This window comes from Sciurus vulgaris, assembly GCF_902686455.1.
Source record: "Sciurus vulgaris genome assembly, chromosome: 17".
In the NCBI taxonomy this organism is placed as follows: domain Eukaryota; kingdom Metazoa; phylum Chordata; class Mammalia; order Rodentia; family Sciuridae; genus Sciurus; species Sciurus vulgaris.
The window spans coordinates 50,232,495-50,259,217 of record NC_136478.1 but is presented as its reverse complement, the minus strand read 5'-3'; the positions used below and the strand labels follow the sequence as shown (position 1 = coordinate 50,259,217).

At 54.1% G+C, this 26,723-nt stretch overlaps 4 protein-coding genes across 4 annotated transcripts; 2 read left to right on the top strand and 2 right to left on the bottom strand.

The window, feature by feature from the left end:
• Positions 1-2,509: 2,509 nt before the first annotated feature.
• On the bottom strand, positions 2,510-3,908 carry LOC306648487 (interferon lambda-3-like; the record flags this gene model as incomplete). Its single annotated transcript, XM_079118687.1, has 6 exons — positions 2,510-2,619; positions 2,701-2,796; positions 2,891-3,034; positions 3,259-3,336; positions 3,629-3,810; positions 3,899-3,908. The coding sequence occupies 6 exons, from the start codon at positions 3,906-3,908 to the stop codon at positions 2,521-2,523; spliced, it is 609 nt and encodes a 202-aa protein (XP_078974813.1). The 3' UTR covers positions 2,510-2,520.
• Positions 3,909-6,495: 2,587 nt separating this feature from the next.
• Positions 6,496-20,031, bottom strand: LOC306648486 (interferon lambda-4-like; the record flags this gene model as incomplete). The annotated part of the gene is made up of 7 exons (XM_079118686.1): positions 6,496-6,594; positions 6,718-6,792; positions 6,984-7,127; positions 7,205-7,276; positions 7,686-7,861; positions 19,804-19,813; positions 19,951-20,031. The coding sequence occupies 7 exons, from the start codon at positions 20,029-20,031 to the stop codon at positions 6,496-6,498; spliced, it is 657 nt and encodes a 218-aa protein (XP_078974812.1).
• Positions 20,032-20,331: 300 nt separating this feature from the next.
• Positions 20,332-22,248, top strand: LOC306648485 (interferon lambda-4-like; the record flags this gene model as incomplete). Its single annotated transcript, XM_079118685.1, has 6 exons — positions 20,332-20,353; positions 20,895-21,070; positions 21,468-21,539; positions 21,617-21,760; positions 21,952-22,026; positions 22,150-22,248. 6 exons carry the CDS (start codon positions 20,332-20,334, stop codon positions 22,246-22,248), a joined length of 588 nt encoding a protein of 195 aa, XP_078974811.1.
• A 2,559-nt stretch (positions 22,249-24,807) lies between these two features.
• On the top strand, positions 24,808-26,185 carry LOC306648484 (interferon lambda-3-like; the record flags this gene model as incomplete). Its single annotated transcript, XM_079118684.1, has 6 exons — positions 24,808-24,817; positions 24,906-25,087; positions 25,380-25,457; positions 25,661-25,804; positions 25,899-25,994; positions 26,076-26,185. 6 exons carry the CDS (start codon positions 24,808-24,810, stop codon positions 26,172-26,174), a joined length of 609 nt encoding a protein of 202 aa, XP_078974810.1. The 3' UTR covers positions 26,175-26,185.
• Positions 26,186-26,723: the final 538 nt, after the last annotated feature.

Genomic DNA, 26,723 nt, shown 5'->3' with positions numbered 1-26,723 from the left:
ATTCCAGGGGAGTCCTGAAACACAATGGTGGGAGGAAAGATTCCCGAGGGGCAGAGCTCCAGGTAGCAAAGGAAATAGTCCACGTGAGAAAAGAGAAGTAGCCAGAGATGACTGGATTTGAACTTTAGAGCTGTGGTAAATGCGTTGGCACTCAGTCAGCAAGTGCCGTGAAAGATGAGGTGATCGTGGGTGAGGGCATATGGGATGAAGGTATATGGATTGGCTTAGGAGAGTGTTGTAGCTCTCTGTTGCTGTAACAAAATGCCTTAGGTAAGTGCTTTATAAACAAAAGAGGTTCATTTCACTTACAGTTTTAGAGACCGAAAGTTCACGATGGAGCTGCCCCTTCCTTTTGGCCTCTGGTGAGGACTCTGCCATATATCACAACATAGGGAAGACATGGAAAGGGATCCAGCAGTACTCAGGAGGGGGTGCACAGGTAGAGGTACCTCACATTATCACCACCAAATCTCTCAAAAGTAAACTCTCTCTGCAAAACCAAAATTAATCCTTTTGGAGGGCAGTGGACCCAATATGCTAACCACCTGCCACCAGGCCACATCTCTTAAGGGCTCCACCACCTCCCGCCCTTGCCACAGCGTGGACCAAGCATCCAGCACCTTCGTCTTTGGGGGATCCACTCAGTTCACAACAGGGAGGGAGCACACAGTGTGATCGTCCTTCCTCTTCATGTGCTGGTTCCCAGAGAATCCACCCCACACAGCACTCATCTTCCAGGGAGAAGTAATGGCTGGGCCAGCTGCTGACACCTCCGCCTGTCATCAGCTACTGCTCAGTACAGCAGGCACGAGACCCAGGCAGCTGTGGGGCTGGATGCAGGCCAGTGTGGACCCAGGGCCTGAGCTCCCTGTCACCAGGTGCTCCTCCTGCTGAGGGGGCGCCTGCCGGGCAGAGGCTCTGCTGCTAAGAAGACCACCCAGCACCAGCGTGCAAGCTGGCCCCTCAGGAGCCCTTCTGCCATAGAAGGGGCAGGGGCGCATCTGGCCTGGCATGACCCGGCCATGGCTTTGCCTGTCCTGACCTCAGGCCCTGGCCAGGCATGGCCATCAAGGCATCAGAGAAAGCTGACAAGCAGGAAGTGTGCAGAACATGAGCAGGGGTTGAGAGTCACGCCCTAGCACAGGAACCAGAGCCCAGCACGTGGGCCGGGGCCTCGGCTCCATCACGAGGCCCTGCACAGAAGCCTGTGCCCCTCGGGCACTGAAGAGACGTCTTAGAGACACAGCTTGGGTGACAACTTTGCACTGAGCCTCTGCAAGAACGGAACACCTTGTAGTCTGGATTTAGGTAGAGCACCCCAAGTCTACCAGGGGTTCAGAGGTTGAAAACAATCCAACTCTGGTGTCTGGAGGTGGGGTCACCGGGAAGGGACTCTGAGGAGATAAGGACAGGAGGTGACTGTATCTTCCTCTTTGGAAGAGGAAGAGAGACTAGACAGACTCACAGGTACAAGCAAGATCCCACCTTGTGCTGACTCAGGGCTTGGCCAACAAGAAAGCCGCCACCAGAATGGAACTTGTGCATTTTGAGAGCAGTAAGTAAATGTATTTTGCTGATAAACGTCGCCTGGCCTCAGGTATTTCATTATGATAGTGAAGGACTCAGCAAGACACTGATGAGGCCTCAGCTCTTAGACCAAGCCTCGGTCTTGGTGCTCAGTCCCCAGAATGGACAAAAATGAGCCTGGGAATCCACGGGAAAATACCAAGTGGCTTGCTATTTGCGAGGTCACTGGCCACCTTGGAAACTCTGGCAAATGAGACTCTGCTGATGGAGAAGCCAACTTCCCAGAGAAGTAGATTTCTATCCGGAATGTGACTAGTGTCCACGGAACCCGCAGCACCAAAGTGAAGAAAGATGTGTCCAGTGCCAGGTCCTCTGCTGGGGACACTTTGGGCACAAGCTGACCACATTTAGTGAAAAGGTAAGTAGGAGGAGAGCAGCCAGAACCCGGGAAGATCATGGTGACAAGGACCTCAGACCACCCAGGGGCAAGGGTCTGGGTCACCCCCTGCTGGAGCCGCCTGGCCCTGCAGAAGGAGTGGAGGGCGAAGGGAAGCAGAATGCGTGGTGAGGAGGGGGCTGTGCCACCAGCCTCACACCTCCTGAGGCACCAGGAGCACAGGGCACACACACAACCACACACCGTCTGATGCACGGTCACGCACAAGTCGGGTAGTCTGCACGAGGCTCCCAGGAGCCCTCCCAGCCCAGCCCCCGAGCCTTGCTGATGTGCTTAAGGCCCATGGACCTTAGGGAGGGACACCTTAGGGACGGGTGGCCCCACACGACCACAGACATCACCACACACCGGAGAAGAGAGCCTTTGCCTGGTTGTTTATTTGCACAATGTATACAAAAGTAGAAAAATAAACACCTCACGGGGCCTGGGTGTGGGAGTCATAAATAAACACTCGCAGAGTGCGGGGACAATAAGTTAAGGCAGGTCCTTGGTGCACAGGTGACTCTCAGAAGCCACCAGAGCCCAGGAGGGGCGGGTCAGACGCACAGGTGTCCACTGGCGACACACCTCAGGTCCAGGGTCAGGAGGCGGAAGAGGTTGAACATGACAGAGATCTGGAGGCAGCCGGGCGTCTCCTGTGGGAGGGGACGGCTCAGTGGCTGCCTGGCTCAGGGCTCCCAGGTCCCCAGACCTCAGTCCTCCTCCCACCCACTCACCTTCTGTGGGGCCTGCTGGAGCCTCTGCAGCCAGTGGGACAGGTGGTGGCGGTGGCGGCCATGGGGCCTGGGGCCTGCTGTGGGCTGAGCCAGGGCCTGTGGGGAGGGAGGGGCGTGTGAAGCGGGGCCTGGCCCAAGGAAGTGCGGGTGTCACAGCCAGGACACAGCAGCCCAGGACCCCAGGACTCACACAGGCCTGCAGCTGGCAGTGGATGTGGCCCAGTGTGCGCAGGGGCTGGTCCAGGACGTCCCCCAGGGTCGAGTTGGCCATGGTGGCCAGGACTCGCAGTGTCAGGGCCAGCTCGGCCTGCAAGGCCACAGGGCGCTCCCACACCTGAGCAGGGACAGAGACAGTGAGCTCCCCCTGACAGAGCTGGAGGGGAGGGAGGGTGGGGAGAGGAGAAGGGGCAGGAAGAGGGCAGAGCCAGCGAGTTGGGGCAGGGCTGGGCGAGGGGGCAGCAGCACAGAGGGCAGAGGCACCAGGAGGAGGGGCAGAGGGGTCACAGGAGGCAGGGCAGGGGCCCGGGAGGCCAGGCTGGCCTGACTCTCCCAACCCACCTGCAGCTGCCTCAGGTCCCAGGGCCTGGGGAAGAGCGGGTGGCTGCACGTGTAGTCCTTCAGCAGGAGCGACTCTTCCTAGGGAGCAAGGGCCCAGGTTAGTCCACGCTGCAGGCTGCAGGCTGGGCCACTGCAGGGCCTTGAGGGTGGCTAACGGTGGGAACAGAGCAGGCTCACTCCCAGGGGCAAAGAGGGCTTCCCTCACTGGCAGCCACTGGAGTTAGCCCAGGGCAGCAAGAGCAGGAGATAGCCCACAGCACACAGGGTGGAGGCTAGCCCCTGCAGGAAGGCTGGAGGGCCACTGCCAGGAGGGTGGCAGGGTCAGCCCCCAGGGGGCGAGGCTAGACCACAGGGAGGAAGGGAGACTCACGAAGGCATCCCTGGCTGTCTTGAAGGCCTGCAGCTCCCGGGGGGCTAGAGACTTGAACTGGGCCATGTCGCACACCCTGGCCTTCGGGAGCACACACGGGGGTCCGGGGACAGGAGCTGCCTGGGTCCTCCTCAGCACCGCAGCCGTCAGCATCAGAAGGAGCAGGCAGCCCCCAGCCAGGCCTGGACCAGGAGAGGGCAGGGTCAGGGCTGCAGGATGCGGGACCGAGGGGCCCGGCAGGGGCGTCAGGGGCCCTGCTGTGGGGCTCACCAAGCTTCATCCTCGGTCTGGCGTCTGGCAGCGGCGGGAACCCAAGGGTGCACCTGAGGCTTCAGCAGGGATGAGGATCTCTGTGCGCGGCGGCGTCCCGGGTGCCTGGCCCAGCGGTGCAGAGAGAAGTGCCCCTGGGGATCCATGGTGCGGCTTTTATCCCGACTCCACTCGGGCTGGCCCAGCTGATGTAGGAAAAGCGAAAACGCAGCGGGGCTGAGCTGCCGCCTGCGAGCCGCGCGGGGAAGCCCGGGGGCGGGGCCTGGGCCAGGTGAGTGGCTGAAGCGAAAGAGAAAGGGGCGGGCTCAGCCTGGCCACGTGCGGCCGCTGCCCCAGGAGCCTCAGCCCCGCAGCCCCAGGGCACAGGAAGGGGTTCCGGTGCCTCGCTGGGACGCATCCAAACTGGGGTGCACCCAGAGGTGAGGGCCAGCCTTGGGCAGGATGTGCCCGCAGGGGTGATGGCAGGCACCCCAGGGAGGGGCTGCCCTCAGCTCTGGAGCTTCCCAGAGGGAGGTGGCCAGGGAGGGACCCAGGGCGGAGGCTGTGGGCAGGGAGGGTCAGGAAGGGAGGCTCCAGAGGGAAGGAGGCCAGAGGGCTCCGCCTTCCCCACCTGCAGGGATGCAGCTCTGGGAAGAAGTCGAAACTGTCCCTCCTGGGCACTGCACCAGGCAGGGGGACTGGCAAGGGGCACCTGCTCTGAGTTATGTCAAGGAACAGAAAATAAAAGTGGAGCGGGCCAGGCCCACAGGCGTCTGCATCAGGCAGGGACCTGGAGATGACCCTGAGCACAGAGCCAGAGGAAGTGAGGGAGGGAGCCGCTTGAGCCTGGGGGCCTTTAGGGCCAGCTGTGGGGCCAGCACGCAGGGAAGACAGAGCCACCCCCTCTGCTGAGCACTCTCATGCCCCATGCTGCTCTAGAAGCTTGATCCCAGCGTGGCACTGAACACCCACAGTAGCACCTAGGGAACTCTGTGGCTTGCCTCCTTTTTCAGGAAGAGGTAAACTGCATCATCTCAGAGAGGTTACCAGACCTGCCCAAGGTCACACAGCAAAGAAGCAGTGAGGGCAGGATTTTAACTGTTCCCTCTGACACTTGGAGGGTAAGCCCAGTCTCCCTTGTGCTGGACCTGGAGGTGTCGCCTGTGGGAGGGGATGGTCCTCTTTGACACTTGCCTCCAACCCCAAACCCTCGGTCCTTTATTCATAGTTCCAGGCAAAGGAAGCACAAAACTCTTTGAGCTCTGCTGCATGAGAGTGCTTGCAGACTGAGAGCAGCGTGTGCCCAAGTCACCTCCCTGGTCGGTTTCCAGCCCAGGAGCCTTGGTCCTGGCTGTGGGGGACACTGCACCAACTGTAGGCTCTGCACATTGTCCAAGATGGCAAGTTCCTAGGGCTCAGGCCCTTTTTGATGTGTGAGTGTGAGGGTTAGTGTGTCTGTGAGTGTATGTGTGAGTGTGAGTGTGAGCATGTGTGTGAGTAGGAGGTTTAGTGTGTGTGAGTGTGAACATGGTGAGGGGATGGAGCCAGGGCCTGGCATGCTGCGCGGTGCTCTAACGCTGCTGGACACGCCCCTCCGGTCCTCTGGGACAGTGAGTCCAGGCAGGACCTGCACAGGCTCTGGGGCCAAAGTACTCTAGGGACCAACCCTGGCTCTGAACTTCCCAGCCAGGTGGCCTTGGGCAGGAGGCTGCAGATGGCAGTGAAGAGCGCCAGTGCCCGTGTTTGGGCAAGGCGTCATTACCCGAGTGCGTGTGTACTTGTGTGGGCGCTCACTGGACAGAGATCACTTAGGAAGACCAAGTGGGTCTCGGCAAGGAGCCTCACAGACACCTCCCAGGTGTGGCTTCCTTTGCAAGAGAGGTGCAACACCCTCATTTTGTAGACGAGGACACGGAGTCTCCAGAGACGTCGTCCTTCTCCTAGAGCTGCTCTCTGATTCCATGGCAGGGTCGGAACTGACCCTGGTCACCTGATTCCCTGGGTCAGCCCTTCTTGCTGTCCAGCGCACGTCCATAGAATATACGGAAAAGAAACGATGCAAACGCAGCACTATTTAATAACTGTAATAAGTTAACAACAGGAAACAGAACAGCAAATACGGGATTTCACCTACACAAGGAACCCCTATGTAACAGCGTCCGGGGAACCACAGTCATTCAGGACAAGTGTGCCTTTCAGTCCCAAGTGCCTCCGGGAATGGGGGGCCCTTTGGCTGCGGATGGGAGAGTCATGGATTCACAGAATCTCAAGGCTGGCTTCCAGGGTTCCAATCAAGGGGCGCGACTCCCCGAAGAGGGTTGATTGCTGGCAAGCCCTGGGTCGGCGGGCAGCGAGGGTCCGGCGAGAGCTCACGTCTCTTCTTTGGCACCGGCCTCTGAGGAGCTCGGGAAGCTCACCACGATAAAGCCCCGCACCCCGGGACCCGCGTGCTCTCTCTGGGAAGAGTGGGCGCGTGTTGCCCCTGGCCAGGTGGATCCAGGTGTGGCCGGGGGCGCCAGAGCGTCTGGAGCCTCAGTGTCCACGGGCCGCGAGACACGCCAGGTCCAGGGCCCGGCAGCCAATGCGCGGAGTTCGGGATCCTGGCGAAGCCCCGCGGCTCAGACGCAGGGCCCCGAGTGCGCCACCAGCCTGAGGTCCCGCGTGAGCAGGCGCAGCAGGTTGAAGATGACAGTGGCTTCGTGGCAGCGAGGCGAGTCCTGGAACCCGCAAGGAGGCGGAGGCCCGAGTCAGGGTTTTCTCTCGTCGCCCCCAGGCCCCGCCGCGTCGCTCCACCCCCGCTGTCCCCGGGCTCCAAGCCCTGCTCCGCCTGCCGCACTCACAGCTCTCCGCGTTTTGTGACGCCTCCGCGGTGGCCGGGTCAACCTCCTCGAGGAGCCTGGCCGGACCAGCTCGAGCTGGAGGGGGACGCGGGGTCAACGCGGAAGCCGCGGCCCCAGCGCCCCTCCTGCCAGCCCGCGGCCCTTCCCGCGGCAGCCCAGGCCCGATGGGGTGCGCGCCCAGAGGACGAGGATCGGGACAGGTGTCTCTGCAAAGCCGGCGGGGCAGGCAGGGATGAGCGGGCAGAGGGGCGCGGGCTGTCACTCACGCAGGTGGCCAGGTCGCGTCCCGCGGCGGCCAGCAGCTGCAGGGTCGGGCCGGTGCCAGGGAGCACCTCCGGGTGTCGCCGGCGGCTCAGCACCGCCTGCGCGTCCGCGATGCTGCGGGCCACGTGGCGCAGCCCAGCGCAGGACTGTGGAGAGCCGACGCGAGTTAGCGACGCCGCGCCGGGGAGCGCCTCCCTCCGCCCGCGCCCGGCCTCAGCCTCACCGAGGGCCGCGGAGGATCCCTCCGGGGGCGGAAGGAGCAGTTGCGGGGCCTCCAGCCTAGTGTCTCTTCCTCCTGGGGGACAAGGGACACGCGTCTGGTGAGGCCGGGCCTGCTCCCGGCGCACCTCCTCGGGGGGCCGGCGGTCAGACATTAGGGGACGTGACGGGGTCCGCCCCAGGACGGTCGTGCATACGTCCGCAGCTCAGCAGCTCTCAAATGCACCCGCGCTCCCCTGGCCTCGCCCGGCGACCCTGTGGGGTCCCGCGGGGGCGCTCTGCTCTGCTGGGCGCCAGCCTGGGCCCCTGCCTGAGGTCGCGGTACTGGGAGGTGTCCTGCTCAGAATTCTGGGCGCTGAGATGTGAGTCGTGTGCCCCTGGCGCTAGAACCCCAGGGCATTTCGGGACAGGGATGGGCGCATGTGGCAAGTTGGCGGGCTCACGGTTGGGAACTTAGGGGTGGGAGGGTTGGGGTCCTCACTCACGTAGCGGTCCCTCAGTGCCTTGACCGCTGCCAGCGCCTTGGGGTCCAGTGAGCGGTAGTGCGAGAGCAGGCAGCGCCCGGGCACTGTCACGCTGGAGTCCGCCGCCACACCCAGCGTCCACAGGACTCCCAATCCCAAAGCCACCAGGGCTCCACTCTGAGGCCCCATCTCTGCTCCTGCAGGAGGTGAGGGCGTCAGGGAGACCAAAAACTTGAGCCCTCCAGGTCAGCCCCCTGCCTATTGTTGAGTCCAGAGGGTCTCGGTCTCGCGCTCAGGGAGCATGCGCTGATCACACGCAGGGGGCAGACCGCGTGGACCCCGATGCCCTCCATCAGCTCAGCCTCTCACCCCTTGCCTGCCTATGGCATTACCTTCTGTGCCTCCGGTGGCTGCAGGACCTGGGGTCCGCTGTCTTATGTGTGGTGTGCAGAGCGGTGTCCACCCTCCACACTGGGCCCTGCTGTGTCCATGGTGGTGGCTTTTATGAGAATGAGTTCCTAGCCGGGCTTCCCCGACCTGGGTATCCTTTCTGAACGTCAGCATTGGCTCCAGTGTCCGTGGGATCCCAGCCAGTGTTGAGGACATTACCCAACACTGGTCCTGTGCCAGAGATGGCTCAGGCCTGTCCCCAGCCACCAAGTTCAGTCCTCGTTTTCTCTCTGTCCTTTCTCTTTGCCTCACTCTGGGTGTCATTATCTTTCTTCCGTCTAATAACCAACCCTTACCGAAGGGTTCGCTGTGCTGTGGGCTGTTTGAGCTTTCATGCACACATCTCCTCTTGTTCCATCCTCAGCAACCTCACTACGCAATGTCCTATCATTACTCCATCTACAGACAGGAAACTGATGTCCAGTACCTCTAGGGGCCTGTCCCCAAATACACAGCTATTAAGCTGAAGTGGAGTTTGACCTGCACACCATCCAACTTCAAAGCTTGTTCTCTAAAGCCACCGCTGCCTGGAGCTTTGAGTTCAGTCTCCTTTGCTCATGGCCTTCATTTCATCACTCTCTTCTCTTCCCTCCCTCCCTCCCTCCCTCCCTCCTCCCTCCCTCCCCCCTCCCTCCCTCCCTCCCTTCCTTCCTTCCTCCCTTTCTTCCTCCCTCCCTCCCTCCCTCCCTCCCTCCCTCCCTTCCTTCCTTCCTCCCTTTCTTCCTCCCTCCCTTCCTTCCTTCCTCCCTCCCTCCCTCCCTCCTCCCTTCCTTCCTCCCTTCCTTCCTTCCTCCCTCCCTCCCCCCTCCCTCCCTCCCTCCCCTCTCTCTCTCTCTCTCTCTATCTTTCTTTCTGGAACTCCATCCTTACATCTTATTCCTTTTACAACCAGCATTCAGCTCAGCATTTCCAAGTCTGCCTCATTCTCTTTGTTTTAGTTTTAAAATAAAACTCTACGATCACTGTTTTTGATAAAATTATTCATGTTCCTTGAATAAGGCTTAAAGAACAGAAAATCACAAAAGTAAAAAGCCCTCACCTGTAACGTCACCACCCTTCGTCCCAACTCTGAAACAGTTTTCCAGGGTTTAAAAACTTTCTATGTGTTTTTGGATTATTGATGAACACTTTCTTACAAACCTCCCATTAATATTAAAAACATACAACCTGGACAGTCAAAGTTAGTCTGAAGTCCCACTTCCTGTAGGCAGATTTCTTGTCAACCATTGGTAACTCTTCCTCTTGTTCTTTCCCTTTCTATGAGCAATTTCTCTCAAACTGGAACCATCCTTTACTGTTTGATAGTTGCTTTTAAGTGTCTTCATTATCTCTCGTTTGCATTTTCCCACGGTGTAGGGTATCAGCGAGGACCAGTGGGAAACAAAAGGCCCAATCAATTTAGGATGGTTTGAGGAGGGGTTCATAGCAGGAGCATTTCCCAAAGGATTGACTAATGAAGGGGAGTGACAAGGGATAGTGCAAGGTCCTGGGGCCAGCAGGGGCGAGGACAGTTACCCCTAGGCCTAAAGGAAGGAGAAGGGGGAGGATGTGATTGCTGGACTTGGGAAGCAGAGACACAAAGGGAGGTCAAAGACACAGATGGGTTTGGATGGGCCTCCAGGGAAATACCCTGCCCTCCTGTCCTCTCTCCCTGCCTTCACTGCTAAGGGCCTCGCAGAGGCCACAGGCCAGCCTCCTCCATCCAGAGCAGGACAAAGACGCAGGGAGAGTGACCGTGGAGAGATCAGGGGCATCCCAACACACCACCACCCCAGCAGGTTCCTCAGTAACCAGCCTCCTACTGGTCTGCGTCCATGTTTCCCCCAGGGTTTTATTTGGTTTCAGTGGGGACATGAGAAGGGACCCGTTCCCGCCCCCCATTCCTGTAACAGCATCTTCTTTCTCAGAGCCACGATTCTCAATTTTTATTTTTTTTATTTTGATATTTTCCACTGTGCCTTTGGTACTGTATCCCCAAACTCGTCAACAAATTCAAGGTCACCTAGATTTCCCCCCATGTTGAGTTCTAGGGATGTTCTGGTTTTGCATTTTACATTTAGGTTTATGATACCTGTTGAGTTAATTTTTGTGAGAGATGTGGGGTCTATGTCTAGATGATGATGATGATGATGATGATGATGATGATGATGATGATTATTTTGTCTGTGATGTCTAAATATTCCAGCACTATTTGTTGAAAAAAAAAAAAAAAACCTATCATTTTTCCATTGTGTTGCTTTTTCTTCTTAAAGATCAGTGGGCCATGTTTGCGTGGGTCTGCTCCTGGGCTCTCTGTTCTGCTCCACTCATCTGCCCACCTGTCATTTTACCAAGAGCACACTCTTCTGATTGCCACCTTTGCACAATGGTTGGATAGTGCCTGTCTCTCCACTGTGCTCTTCCCCCTGACTGTTGCATTAGCTCTTCTGGGAATTTTGAATCTCCTGACAATCTTGGTTTATCAATATCCACAAAATAACATGCTTGGATTTTTTATTTCCAGTGCCGGGGATAAGCCCAGGGCTTTGAACATCTGGGCAAGCTGGCGTTTTGATTGGATTGCATTGGATCTGTAAAAACAAGTTGGGAGGCGCTGACTTCTCAACAATATTGTCTCCCTATCCATGAACATGGAAGATCTCTCCATTTTTAGATATATTTGATTTCTTTTACCAGGATTTTGTAGTTTTGCCAATAGAGATCTTATACACATTTTGTTAGATTTGTACATAAGTACTTCATTTTGGGGGGTGCTAATGTAAATGGTGTTTTTGGGGGGGACTGGTTATCTAACCTTGCACATGCTAAGTATGGGCTTTACCACAGAGTTACATCCTCAGCCCCACAAATAGTATTTTTAATTGCAAATTCAAATTGTGCATCGTAATTACATAAGAAAGCGATCGACATGTATGTATTAATCTTGCATCCTACAGCTTTGCTATAATTACTTATTGGTTTATAATTGTAGTTTTAAATGCATAATACTGAACACATAGGACTATGAGGGAAGCTAATTATATGAAACACAGTTACCAAAACAGAAAAAGAGTTTTGCGATACAGTAATAGAGATGTCTCTTCATCAAGGTACTTCGTAGCAAGACACAGCCACAGGGCTAATAACCACTGTACTTTGGAGGTAGAAATAAGTATAAATGATATTTCAAAGGCGTGTGCTACTGCTGTAACGTGCTGTAAAAATATATGTGGCTTCTTTCAATGGCTTTAATTGACAGTACTAACAGATACTATTTTTTCGGACCCTGTGGAATCTAGACCAGTGTTCTTTCACCACTTCAGCTATGCTACACCACTCCCCCATTACCTACACTCCTAATAGAAGGAAATGCCAGGGCTGGGACTGGGTTTCAGTGGTGGAGCACTTGCCTAGCACGTGCTGGGTTCCATCCTCAGCACCACGTAAAAAGAAATAAGTAAAATAAAGGTATTGTGTCCATCTACAACTAAAAACAAATTTAAAAAAGAAGGAAATGTCTAATTTAAATTAAACGTTAGTGACGGTAGTGATGCTTCCTTCTTCCTATGCAAGTTCACCCTCCCCTGAATCCTATCTGAGGAAGGTCTAGGCAAGCTAGACCTGCAGTGATCGGATAGAGTGAGGAAGAATAGTCTGTGCTGACGTGGCAAACTCTTCAGGACTTATCCAGCGGGAAGAATACAGTTCTGAGCCAATACACAAATCCTTGTGGCATGACACTACCTCACAAATTCACAAGCAAGTCAAGGGAGAAAATAGCTTTTCAATAAATAATACTGGAGCAATTGGCCCTGTGGGGCCAAAGAATGACCCTTTATCTGAACCTCACGCCTAATATAAAATTAACTTAAAAAGAATCGATCATGGACTTAAAAGTGAAAATAAAGCTATAAACCTTTTAGAAAAGATAATGAAAAAAATCTCTGGGATCTAGGATAGGCAGAGTTCTTGGACTTGATGCTAAAGAGTTCAATCCATAAAAGGGAAAACCAATCAATCATATTTGATCAAAAATGTTCGCTTCCACAATGGAATATCACTCAGTCATAAAGAAGAATAAAATTTGCAGGTAAATGGATGGAGTTGGAGAATATGATCCTAAGTGAAATAAGCCAATCCCAAAAAAACAAAGGCTGAATATTTTCTCTGATAGTGGATGCTGATACATAATGGGGGGAGGGGGTAAGGGAAGAATGGAGGAACATTGGATTGTGTAGAGGGAAATGAGGGGAGGGGAGGGAGCAGGGGGAGGGAAAGGTGGTGGAATGAAACAAACATTACCCTGTGTACATGTATGATCACACGAATGGTGTTACTACATCGTGCACAACCAGAGAAATGAGAAGTTGTGCTCCATTTGTGTACAGTGAATCCAAATGCTTTCTGCTGTCATGTATAACTAAATAGAACAAACAATACAAAAAAAAGTCTGCTCCATGAAAGACAGATCAAGAGGATAGAAAGATAAGTTCCAGACAAGGAAAAAAAAATATTTGCAAGTGACCTATCTGAGGAAGGACTAGTATCTATTATAGGTAAAGAACTCTCAAAATGCAACAGTAAAAATGTCAACAAGCCATTGGAAAAGAGTCAGAAGACAAGGAAAGGCATTACCCAAAAAAGATACATGGCCAGTAAGCACATAAAAGATGTTGAACACCATTAGCCATTGAAGAAACACACATCTGTTAACCCATTTTTGTCCCATCATCCCAGATGTGGAATACCTATGAATTATGAGCAGTAAATATACCACTTATAAAACTTTGAAATCATTATTGTGTTTTAGAGGTCTATTATTTTGAGAAAAGTAATAGGAGAATGGTTAGGACATTTGAAATTATATATATATATATATATAAATTATATATATGTGTGTGTTTATATGCATATGGAAACATATACAAAGGATATATATATAAGCTCTAGATTATGATTGCTAGCCTGTTTTAATGCACCTGCATCAATTTCATTGAAATGTTCTCAGAGTTGAAAACCTGGAACTTAATGGGTTAAAAACCACTAAGAGATATCATTACATATCTACCCAAACAGCCAAAAAAAAAAAAAAAAAAACTGGTAATACCGAATGCTGGTGAGGCTATAGGGAAACTGGATCACTCAGGCATTGCTAGTGAAAATGCAAAATGGAACAGTCTTTCTGGAAAAACCGTTTGACAGCTTCTGAAAAAACTAACAGGCAACTACTGCGTGATCCAGTAATTGCATTTCAAGAAGTGAGCCCAGAAAAAGGAAGACTTCTGTTCACATGATACCCTGCACACATATGTTTACAGCAGCTTTATTTATAACAGCTCCAAACTGGAAACTAACCATGTCCTTCTATAGATGAGTGGCTATCCGTGCCATGGAGTATGGTTATGGTTTGGGTGTGAGATGTCACCCAGAAGTCCCTGTGTTAATGCAGGAATGTTCAGAGGTGAGGTGATTAGGTTAGGAGAGCTGCCTCACCAGTGGACGGTCCACGCGATGCATTAATAATTGGAAAAGACTGAGTGGTGACAGTCGGCAGGTGAAGCCTGGCTGGACAGGTGGGCCACTGTGGTGTGTCCTCGGGGATTATATCTCATCCCTCTGTCTCCTCCCCTCTCTCTCTGCTTCCTGGCAGCCTTGAGCAGAGCAGTGTTCCTCCCCATACCTTTCTGCCATGATGTTCCGCCTCATCTTGGGCCCAGAGCAATGGAGATAGTGGACCGTGGACTGAATCTCTGAAACCATGAGCTCTAAATAAACTTGTTTTTCTCTCAGTTGTTCTTGTCACTCTCAGTTTTTTTGATCACAGTGACACATACACACACACACACACGCTACTAATAAAAATGAATGAACTCTTGATATATACAGCCGATGGGGTAAACTTTGGGAGGATTATGTTCAGTTATTTTTCACTCACACCAGAAGGTTACATACTGGATGTTTCCACTTATTTTTTAAAAATATTTTTGGTTGTTGATGGACTTTTATTTTATTTTACTTATTTATTTACACACGGTGCTGAGAATTGAACCCAGGGCCTCACGCATGCTAGGCAAGTGCTCCACCACAGAGCCGCGACCCCAGCCCTATTTTACATTCTTGGAGTGACAAAATGATGGAAATGAAGTACAGATTAGTGACTGCCAGTGGTTTGGGAAGGGAAAAGCAGGGAAGAGAGTGGAGGTGACTCTTCAAAGGGCAATACGGGGGATCTCCGTGGTGACAGAATAGTCTGCATCCGGTCCGCATCAGAGCCAGCATCTGGGATGTGACGCTGTTCTGCGGTGTTGCGAGGTGGAGCCAAGGCACACGACACCCCTTTCTAGTATTATCACTCCTTACACTGCAAGTGAATCTACAGTTATATCAAAACACAATGCTTCATTAAAGCATTACGAAATGTATTGTCTTGGGGACTTTATAACATATCTCTGGGCATGAAAACGTAGACAAGACGTGTCCCACGTTGGTCAACAGGGTATCTCTGCAGGCCATGGAGACCGAGGGCAAGGCCCTTGGAATATCTGGGCCATCAATAAATAATCTATGCGTTTCTTAGGAAGAGGATGAATTCTACCTGAGTAGCTGAAAATTGAGATAAAAACGGGGCTATGAAGGAAACGCGGGCGAGATCACCTCTTCTCCGCTGGCTGGTAGGGGAGGCCATTTTTGAGAGGATGTTGATGTCACTGCTAGACCTGCTGATACTGCCTGAGAAAATACTACCCTTGACCTCTGCCTCTTTGCTATAGTGCTGCTGGTCTCCGCTATGCCCTCGGAGGCCGCGTGCGAAGGCTTGCAGACTCAGTCATGCCCAAGACTGCAGGGAGCGCAGAGAGAAGGGCTGGAACATTTGTTCCACATTCTCCCATGGAGGCATGTCTAGGTCTGTGTTCTTGTGTCTAAAGCCACCCTCTCTGCTTTGTCAAGCCTATCAGCAGCAACTGTCCCCGCTGAGGCTCGGCACTGGGTGCAGCACCAGCCCTTGTCAGTTCCCTTAACCTTACTGACAGTTAAACTTTTGACTAAGCCCTCTGTTTCCTGTAGATTTCATTTTGTCCCCTAGAGTTTTAAAATTGAAATTTGTATCAGGATCACAGAAGATTCATATGCTGCTGTAAGAAATGACACACAGAGCTGAAGGTGTTGGAGCACACCTGGAATACCCAGTGACTTGGGAGGCTGAGGCAGGAGGATGGCAAAGGGGAGGCCAGCCTGAGAAATTTGATGGAGACCCTGTCTCAAAACAAAATTTACAAATTGAAAGGGCTGGGGGTATAGCTCAGTGTTCAAGAACCCCTGGGGTGTTTCTTCACGTGCTCTTCCCGGCAGGTATGCACGAAGAAGGCTGACGAGGACATTTTGCCCCTCTGCTTGTTGGGGTCTCCTTTACCCATGGGGCAGCCGCTGTCCACCCAAGGGGATAGAAGGGGATTCTTGCCTGTGTGAACTTTTTCTCAGAGTCCCACTTCTTGATGATATTTTAAAAAGAGGTTGATATTTTAATTTTTCATGATAGGGTAGTTTTAAGTATTTCACCATTTTCAAATTATGTACTTTAGCTTAACACAAATGAGACTTTGCTGTATCTCAAATCTGGACCCACAGGAGTAAATCCAGTACTGCGGGTAGAAGGTTGGGCTTGGCCTGAGACATCTTTGAGGATAATCTGGGAACCATGACGTTTTGGCTGCGTGATCTTTAGCAGGAGATTGTTCCTCTCTGGGTCTGTGTTTACTTCTGCAAAATCAGCCTTAGAGACTTCTGCCTGAGGAACATTTAAAAATGTTGTGGAGCTGGGTGTGGTAGCACATGCCTATAATCCCAGTGACTTGGGAGGCAGGAGGATCTCAAATTCAAGACCAACCTCAGCAATTTAGAGAGGCCCTAAGCAACTCAGTGAGACCCTGTTTCTAAATAAAATATAGAAAGGGGCTGGGAATGTGGCTCAGTGGTTAAGCACCTCGGGGTTCAATCCTCCGTACCAGAAAACAAAAAAAAAAAACAACAAACAAAAAGCAAAAAAAGAAAGAAAAAGTAAAAATGTTGTGGATATAGTTCCTAATACTGTGCCAGATACTTGGAAATTCTTCAATAAAGGCTAGGATGTTGAAAAATAAATAAAGAACCCCTGAGTTCCATGCGTAGTACCACAATAAAATAAATAGAGGGAAGGAAAGGAAAAATATACAGAAATTCTGTGCACCCTTTACCCAGTTCCCCCAAAGATAACATCTTCCAAAAGTACTGTAGCCCAATATCACAGCCAGCATGCTGATGTTGATACAATCCACCATCTTATTCAGATTCCTCAGTGTTACTTGCATTCAGAGGGTGTGTGTGTGTGTGTGTGTGTGTGTGTGTGTGTGTGTGTGTGTGTGTGTATTGTTCTATACATTCTGTCCCATGTGTAGGCTGATGTATGCACCATGACAGTCAAGACTGAACAACTAACTCCATCCGCAGGGGCTCAGAACCTGCCTTTCTATAACCACGCCCACCTGCCTCTTCCCCCTCCCCCACCCTCGCTGTTGCAGGTGGCAATAGCTCATTCCTGTGTCGTGGTCTCCGTGTGCTGGCATTTGCTTAGCCATTCCCCCTCTGAGGGACATCGACGCTTCCCAGTTCCACGAGTACAAATAAAGCTATTAGAAACAGTTGAATAGCAAATAACTATGCTATTGAATGGCTCTGTTTTGATTTCTCTGGAATAAATATCCAGGCGCCGGTGCGGACTTGGAGTTTCACCGCTTGCTCTGTAACCCACCGTCGCGCTGTGCAGAGCAGCACCCCATCTCCCCTTCCTACCGACAGTGTTTCAGTGACCCAGTTTCTAGATCTTTTTTTTTGGGGGGGGGTGCTGGGGATCGAACCCGGGGCCTTGTGCTTACAAGGCGAGCACTCTACCCACTGAGCTACCTCCCCAGCCCCTCTAGATCATTTTTGTGTTGTGCTCACAAATATATTCTCCAGAGCTTTTGTTGTTTGGGTTGTTGCTTAAATTACCAAAGTTATGTTTTTAAGAGTACTTATGGGTTTCAAGCAGTGGGTCATAAGAAGGCTTTCCATTAGGATGGTCTTAAATACAATTTTTTAATCACATAAGTTGAGTTTAATATCCTGTATTGTGGTGCACAGAGATGAATCACTGTCAACAAATGTTGAATTTTTTTCCTTTCTTTTCTTCTTTTTCTCTTTTCTTTCTTTCTTCTTTCTCTCTCTTTCTTCCCTCCCTCCCTCCCCCCCCCCTTTGGTATTGGGGATTGAACCAAGAGGGGCTTTACTACCGAGCTATATTCCCAGCCCTTTTTCTTTTAAGAGAGGGTCTCATTAAGTTGCTTAGAGCCTTACTAATTTGCTGAGGCTGGCCTCAACTTTGTGATCCCCCTGCCTCAGTCTCCCAAGCCACCAGGATTGCAGATGTGCACCACCACACCCAACAACTGTCAATAATTTTCATCTGGAACTTATGGAGCTCTATTCTTCCAGCCATTACCAAGTTTACTTCTAGTGCTTCCGTCTTTGGAGACAAATGATTTTTTTTAAATTTATTTTTATTGTAAACAAATGGGATACATGTTGTTTCAGTTTGTACATGGAGTAACAGCATACCATTTGCATATTCATATATTTACATAGAGTAATGATGTTTGATTCATTCCGTTATTTTTTCCTTCCCCCCCACCCCTCCCACCTCTCTTTTCCCTCTATACAGTCCCTCCTTCCTCCATTCTTGTCCCCCTCCCACCCCCCATTACGTGTCATCATCTGCTTATCAGTGAGATCATTCCTCTTTTGGATTTTTGAGGTTGGCTTATCTCACTTAACATGATATTCTCCAATTTCATCCATTTGCCTGCAAATGCCATAATTTTATTATTCTTTATAGCTGAGTAATATTCCATTGTGTATATATACCACAGTTTCTTTATCCATTCATCAATTGAAGGGCATCTAGGTTGGTTCCATAGTCTGGCTATTGTGAATTGAGCTGCTATGAACATTGATGTGGCTGTATCTCTGTAGTGTGCTGATTTTAAGTCCTTTGGGTATAGGCCGAGGAGTGGGATAGCTGGGTCAAATGGTAGGTCCATTCCAAGTTTTCTAAGGAATCTCCACACTGCTTTCCAGAGTGGCTGCACTAATTCGCAGCCTCACCAGCAATGTATGAGTGTACCTTTTTCCCCACATCCTCTCCAACACCTATTGTTGCTTGTATTCTTGATAATCGCCATTCTAATTGGGGTGAGATGGAATCTTAGTGTAGTTTTGATTTGCATTTCTCTTATTACTAAAGATGTTGAACATTTTTTCATAAATCTGTTGATTACTTGTACATCTTCTTCTGTGAAGTGTCTGTTCATTTCCTTAGCCCATTTGTTGATTGGGTTATTTGTATTCTTGGTGTAGAGTTTTTTGGTGTAGAGTTCTTTATATATTCTGGAAATCAGTGCTCTATCTGAAGTATGAGTGGCAAAGATATTCTCCCACTCTGTAGGCTCTCTCTTCGCATTGCTGATAGTTTCCTTTGCTGAGAGAAAGCTTTTTAGTTTGAATCTATCCCAGTTATTGATTCTTGCTTTTATTTCTTGTGCTATGGGAGTCCTGTTAAGGAAGTCTGGACAAATGATTTTATTTCAGTTCTAAGTTGTATATCAATTGGGACACTTTTCTTGGCAAATAAATAATTAAAATTCAAACTCATGCTGACTTGTACAATGGAGAATCTAAAGACTAACAAAACTGAGAAGTCCAGAGTTATAAGTAAGGCTTCAGGTAAGGTTAGATCCAGTGGCTTAATATATCACAAACCTTACACTTTATTTTTTAAAACCTTTCAGGTCTCCCTTCCTACAGGTGAGAAGGCTGTCTGTGCATGTCATTACAAGAGGGTACTAGCATCTTCCCAAGCTTTAGCTTTTATTTTTTTATCTGTTAGGAAGAACAGTATCTTTCCCCCCAAGACATCCAGCACAGATTCATTCTGATTGAACTTCCTTAGGTCAGATGACCACCACAAGCCCAGTCACACAAGCCCAATCACTGGGAGAAATGGCTACTGCCAGGTCAATTATCCCTTCCAACCAGATGTGGTGGCCCATGCCTATAATCCCAGTGACTTGGGAGAGTGAAGCAGAAGGATCACAAGTTTGAGGTCAGCCTCAGTAACTTAGTGAGGGCCTAAGAAACTTAGTGAGATCCTGTCTTAAAATACAAAATAAAAAGGGTTGGGAATATAGCTCAGTGGTTAAGCACCCCTGGATTTAATCTCTTGGTTTTTATTTTAAAGCCCATTCAAGGGATGGGGGGCAGATCAAGTCATCTCCCCTAAATTATTTAGATTTCCCAACTAAAACAAGGGAGGTTGGGAAGGGTGGGGAGAGGTGATAGAAATTTTGAAAGTATGCTTCGTAGACATTTGGGGGTTATCTTCTCATGTTTCAGTAGCATTATTCTTCTGGGTTTTTAGAGTATTTACACTTTAACTGTTTTGATATTTCATAAAAGCTCTGTGCCATTGTATAGGAAATTATGCACTCCAAAACCATAAAACACTTTGGAATATTAATGAATAAGAGGTCATAGCCTTAAAAAAGTCACTACTTGTCCATAATTATCAATATTTATTAATTAACTTAATAATTAAAAGTGGTCCCCTGCAGGGAGCTTGGCTGATTTGCTTAGAACATACCTAAGCCATTCTATAAGGGACAGTACAGCAAGCATCACCAACCATAACACAGACAGTCTGGGATCAAATCAAATTCCCACTCCAGGATTCATGACCTGTCTGGGGCTCAGTGTCCTCCTTTATGAAATGGCTGCTAGGAGAAGTTACTTCGGTATTGCTGGAAGAAAATCCGGTGGACGCAGAAGGAGAGCGTAGGATGGGCCTCGGCCGGCGGGAAATGCTCGGCATGCTGGCGATGCTATTCTGAGCAATACTTAAGGACACGTCCACAATTCCACTTTTCAAGAGGAAATTAACACCACGTCTATAAATAGTAAAGAAATAAATATATTTTTAATATCAGAATAAGAAAGCCAGAGAGTGTGTGCTCAGCAGAGGCAAAGAAAAGCCAGGGAGGAGGGAAGGGAGCAGAGACAGGAAGGAAGAAGGGACAGAAAACAGGTAACCCCAAGGCACAGGTTGCTGGGGCAGGAGCCTGTAGGGCAAGCCCCAGGGACAGTGACCTGGCAGGAAGGAATGCTAGCCGCTATGGATACAGGCGAAGTAAAAGGTGTGCTTTTAGTGGTTCCTAGAGTGCAGGAGGACAGCCAGGCACAGAGACAGAAAGACAAACACATGTCCAGAGGAGACCTGGTGATTTGGCCTAAGGCCACAGTTGGGCTCCAGTCATCTCTGGCACAAGACCATTGTAGGGTAAAGTCCTCCGAGGGCGGCGGGGATCCTAAGCGGCCTGGGGCCAGCGCTGACGTTCGGAAAAGGTTACCTGGGACGGGGAAGCCTGGCGGGGAAGTGCCTCTCTTCCACGAACATAAAAGCCACCATGGACGGCCTGACACCACTGCGGAAGGTGGACGCCACTCGACACACCACAGAGAAGGGGGACGCCAGGTCCTGCAGCCACCCAAGGCACGGAAGGTACACGCAGGCGAAGAGCGAGGGGAGAGAGGCTGACCGGATGGAGGGCATGGGGATCCACGCGATGTGTCCCCTGCATGCTCTCTGAGCGCGAGACCCTCTGACTGTAATATAGGCAGGGGGCTGACCTGGAGGGCTCAAGATTTTGGTCTCCCTGACGCCCTCACCTCCTGCAGGAGCAGAGATGGGGCCTCAGAGTGGAGCCCTGGTGGCTTTGGGATTGGGAGTCCTGTGGACGCTGGGTGTGGCGGCGGACTCCAGCGTGACAGTGCCCGGGCGCTGCCTGCTCTCGCACTACCGCTCACTGGACCCCAAGGCGCTGGCAGCGGTCAAGGCACTGAGGGACCGCTACGTGAGTGAGGACCCCAACCCTCCCACCCCTAAGTTCCCGCCAACTTGCCACATGCGCCCATCCCTGTCCCGAAATGCCCTGGGGTTCTAGCGCCAGGGGCACACGACTCACATCTCAGCGCCCAGAATTCTGAGCAGGACACCTCCCAGTACCGCGACCTCAGGCAGGGGCCCAGGCTGGCGCCCAGCAGAGCAGAGCGCCCCCGCGGGACCCCACAGGGTCGCCGGGCGAGGCCAGGGGAGCGCGGGTGCATTTGAGAGCTGCTGAGCTGCGGACGTATGCACGACCGTCCTGGGGCTGACCTCGCCATGTCCCCTAATGTCTGACCGCCGGCCCCCCGAGGAGGTGCGCCGGGAGCAGGCCCGGCCTCACCAGACGCGTGTCCCTTGTCCCCCAGGAGGAAGAGACACTAGGCTGGAGGCCCCGCAACTGCTCCTTCCGCCCCCGGAGGGATCCTCCGCGGCCCTCGGTGAGGCTGAGGCCGGGCGCGGGCGGAGGGAGGCGCTCCCCGGCGCGGCGTCGCTAACTCGCGTCGGCTCTCCACAGTCCTGCGCTGGGCTGCGCCACGTGGCCCGCAGCATCGCGGACGCGCAGGCGGTGCTGAGCCGCCGGCGACACCCGGAGGTGCTCCCTGGCACCGGCCCGACCCTGCAGCTGCTGGCCGCCGCGGGACGCGACCTGGCCACCTGCGTGAGTGACAGCCCGCGCCCCTCTGCCCGCTCATCCCTGCCTGCCCCGCCGGCTTTGCAGAGACACCTGTCCCGATCCTCGTCCTCTGGGCGCGCACCCCATCGGGCCTGGGCTGCCGCGGGAAGGGCCGCGGGCTGGCAGGAGGGGCGCTGGGGCCGCGGCTTCCGCGTTGACCCCGCGTCCCCCTCCAGCTCGAGCTGGTCCGGCCAGGCTCCTCGAGGAGGTCGACCCGGCCACCGCGGAGGCGTCACAAAACGCGGAGAGCTGTGAGTGCGGCAGGCGGAGCAGGGCTTGGAGCCAGGGGACAGCGGGGGTGGAGCGACGCGGCGGGGCCTGGGGGCGACGAGAGAAAACCCTGACTCGGGCCTCCGCCTCCTTGCGGGTTCCAGGACTCGCCTCGCTGCCACGAAGCCACTGTCATCTTCAACCTGCTGCGCCTGCTCACGCGGGACCTCAGGCTGGTGGCGCACTCGGGGCCCTGCGTCTGAGCCGCGGGGCTTCGCCAGGATCCCGAACTCCGCGCATTGGCTGCCGGGCCCTGGACCTGGCGTGTCTCGCGGCCCGTGGACACTGAGGCTCCAGACGCTCTGGCGCCCCCGGCCACACCTGGATCCACCTGGCCAGGGGCAACACGCGCCCACTCTTCCCAGAGAGAGCACGCGGGTCCCGGGGTGCGGGGCTTTATCGTGGGTGAGCTTCCCGAGCTCCTCAGAGGCCGGTGCCAAACAAGAGACCCTCGCTGCCCGCCGACCCAGGGCTTGCCAGCAATCAACCCTCTTCGGGGAGTCGCGCCCCTTGATTGGAACCCTGGAAGCCAGCCTTGAGATTCTGTGAATCCATGACTCTCCCATCCGCAGCCAAAGGGCCCCCCATTCCCGGAGGCACTTGGGACTGAAAGGCACACTTGTCCTGAATGACTGTGGTTCCCCGGACGCTGTTACATAGGGGTTCCTTGTGTAGGTGAAATCCCGTATTTGCTGTTCTGTTTCCTGTTGTTAACTTATTACAGTTATTAAATAGTGCTGCGTTTGCATCGTTTCTTTTCCGTATATTCTATGGACGTGCGCTGGACAGCAAGAAGGGCTGACCCAGGGAATCAGGTGACCAGGGTCAGTTCCGACCCTGCCATGGAATCTAGGAGAAGGACGACGTCTCTGGAGACTCCGTGTCCTCGTCTACAAAATGAGGGTGTTGCACCTCTCTTGCAAAGGAAGCCACACCTGGGAGGTGTCTGTGAGGCTCCTTGCCGAGACCCACTTGGTCTTCCTAAGTGATCTCTGTCCAGTGAGCGCCCACACAAGTACACACGCACTCGGGTTATGACGCCTTGGCCAAACACGGGCACTGGCGCTCTTCACTGCCATCTGCAGCCTCCTGCCCAAGGCCACCTGGCTGGGAAGTTCAGAGCCAGGGTTGGTCCCTAGAGTACTTTGGCCCCAGAGCCTGTGCAGGTCCTGCCTGGACTCACTGTCCCAGAGGACCGGAGGGGCGTGTCCAGCAGCGTTAGAGCACCGCGCAGCATGCCAGGCCCTGGCTCCATCCCCTCACCATGTTCACACTCACACACACTAAACCTCCTACTCACACACATGCTCACACTCACACTCACACATACACTCACAGACACACTAACCCTCACACTCACACATCAAAAAGGGCCTGAGCCCTAGGAACTTGCCATCTTGGACAATGTGCAGAGCCTACAGTTGGTGCAGTGTCCCCCACAGCCAGGACCAAGGCTCCTGGGCTGGAAACCGACCAGGGAGGTGACTTGGGCACACGCTGCTCTCAGTCTGCAAGCACTCTCATGCAGCAGAGCTCAAAGAGTTTTGTGCTTCCTTTGCCTGGAACTATGAATAAAGGACCGAGGGTTTGGGGTTGGAGGCAAGTGTCAAAGAGGACCATCCCCTCCCACAGGCGACACCTCCAGGTCCAGCACAAGGGAGACTGGGCTTACCCTCCAAGTGTCAGAGGGAACAGTTAAAATCCTGCCCTCACTGCTTCTTTGCTGTGTGACCTTGGGCAGGTCTGGTAACCTCTCTGAGATGATGCAGTTTACCTCTTCCTGAAAAAGGAGGCAAGCCACAGAGTTCCCTAGGTGCTACTGTGGGTGTTCAGTGCCACGCTGGGATCAAGCTTCTAGAGCAGCATGGGGCATGAGAGTGCTCAGCAGAGGGGGTGGCTCTGTCTTCCCTGCGTGCTGGCCCCACAGCTGGCCCTAAAGGCCCCCGGGCTCAAGCGGCTCCCTCCCTCACTTCCTCTGGCTCTGTGCTCAGGGTCATCTCCAGGTCCCTGCCTGATGCAGACGCCTGTGGGCCTGGCCCGCTCCACTTTTATTTTCTGTTCCTTGACATAACTCAGAGCAGGTGCCCCTTGCCAGTCCCCCTGCCTGGTGCAGTGCCCAGGAGGGACAGTTTCGACTTCTTCCCAGAGCTGCATCCCTGCAGGTGGGGAAGGCGGAGCCCTCTGGCCTCCTTCCCTCTGGAGCCTCCCTTCCTGACCCTCCCTGCCCACAGCCTCCGCCCTGGGTCCCTCCCTGGCCACCTCCCTCTGGGAAGCTCCAGAGCTGAGGGCAGCCCCTCCCTGGGGGGCCTGCCATCACCCCTGCGGGCACATCCTGCCCAAGGCTGGCCCTCACCTCTGGGTGCACCCCAGTTTGGATGCGTCCCAGCGAGGCACCGGAACCCCTTCCTGTGCCCTGCGGCTGCGGGGCTGAGGCTCCTGGGGCAGCGGCCGCACGTGGCCAGGCTGAGCCCGCCCCTTTCTCTTTCGCTTCAGCCACTCACCTGGCCCAGGCCCCGCCCCCGGGCTTCCCCGCGCGGCTCGCAGGCGGCAGCTCAGCCCCGCTGCGTTTTCGCTTTTCCTACATCAGCTGGGCCAGCCCGAGTGGAGTCGGGATAAAAGCCGCACCATGGAACCCCAGGGGCACTTCTCTCTGCACCGCTGGGCCAGGCACCCGGGACGCCGCCGCGCACAGAGACCCTCATCCCTGCTGAAGCCTCAGGTGCACCCTTGGGTTCCCGCCGCTGCCAGACGCCAGACCGAGGATGAAGCTGGGTGAGCCCCACAGCAGGGCCCCTGACGCCCCTGCCGGGCCCCTCGGTCCCGCATCCTGCAGCCCTGACCCTGCCCTCTCCTGGTCCAGGCCTGGCTGGGGGCTGCCTGCTCCTTCTGATGCTGACGGCTGCGGTGCTGAGGAGGACCCGGGCAGCTCCTGTCCCCGGACCCCCGTGTGTGCTCCCGAAGGCCAGGGTGTGCGACATGGCCCAGTTCAAGTCTCTAGCCCCCCGGGAGCTGCAGGCCTTCAAGACAGCCAGGGATGCCTTCGTGAGTCTCCCTTCCTCCCTGTGGTCTAGCCTCGCCCCCTGGGGGCTGACCCTGCCACCCTCCTGGCAGTGGCCCTCCAGCCTTCCTGCAGGGGCTAGCCTCCACCCTGTGTGCTGTGGGCTAGCTCCTGCTCTTGCTGCCCTGGGCTAACTCCAGTGGCTGCCAGTGAGGGAAGCCCTCTTTGCCCCTGGGAGTGAGCCTGCTCTGTTCCCACCGTTAGCCACCCTCAAGGCCCTGCAGTGGCCCAGCCTGCAGCCTGCAGCGTGGGCTAACCTGGGCCCTTGCTCCCTAGGAAGAGTCGCTCCTGCTGAAGGACTACACGTGCAGCCACCCGCTCTTCCCCAGGCCCTGGGACCTGAGGCAGCTGCAGGTGGGTTGGGAGAGTCAGGCCAGCCTGGCCTCCCGGGCCCCTGCCCTGCCTCCTGTGACCCCTCTGCCCTCCGTGCTGCTGCCCCCTCGCCCAGCCCTGCCCCAACTCGCTGGCTCTGCCCTCTTCCTGCCCCTTCTCCTCTCCCCACCCTCCCTCCCCTCCAGCTCTGTCAGGGGGAGCTCACTGTCTCTGTCCCTGCTCAGGTGTGGGAGCGCCCCGTGGCCTTGCAGGCCGAGCTGGCCCTGACACTGCAAGTCCTGGCCACCATGGCCAACTCGACCCTGGGGGACGTCCTGGACCAGCCCCTGCACACACTGGGCCACATCCACTGCCAGCTGCAGGCCTGTGTGAGTCCTGGGGTCCTGGGCTGCTGTGTCCTGGCTGTGACACCCGCACTTCCTTGGGCCAGGCCCCGCTTCACACGCCCCTCCCTCCCCACAGGCCCTGGCTCAGCCCACAGCAGGCCCCAGGCCCCATGGCCGCCACCGCCACCGCCTGTCCCACTGGCTGCAGAGGCTCCAGCAGGCCCCACAGAAGGTGAGTGGGTGGGAGGAGGACTGAGGTCTGGGGACCTGGGAGCCCTGAGCCAGGCAGCCACTGAGCCGTCTCCTCCCACAGGAGACGCCCGGCTGCCTCCAGATCTCTGTCATGTTCAACCTCTTCCGCCTCCTGACCCTGGACCTGAGGTGTGTCGCCAGTGGACACCTGTGCGTCTGACCCGCCCCTCCTGGGCTCTGGTGGCTTCTGAGAGTCACCTGTGCACCAAGGACCTGCCTTAACTTATTGTCCCCGCACTCTGCGAGTGTTTATTTATGACTCCCACACCCAGGCCCCGTGAGGTGTTTATTTTTCTACTTTTGTATACATTGTGCAAATAAACAACCAGGCAAAGGCTCTCTTCTCCGGTGTGTGGTGATGTCTGTGGTCGTGTGGGGCCACCCGTCCCTAAGGTGTCCCTCCCTAAGGTCCATGGGCCTTAAGCACATCAGCAAGGCTCGGGGGCTGGGCTGGGAGGGCTCCTGGGAGCCTCGTGCAGCCTACCCGACTTGTGCGTGACCATGCGTCAGACGGTGTGTGGTTGTGTGTGTGCCCTGTGCTCCTGGAGGTGTGAGGCTGGTGGCACAGCCCCCTTCTCACCACGCATTCTGCTTCCCCTCGCCCTCCACTCCTTCTGCAGGGCCAGGCGGCTCCAGCAGTGGGTGACCCAGACCCTTGCCCCTGGGTGGTCTGAGGTCCTTGTCACCATGATCTTCCCGGGTTGTGGCA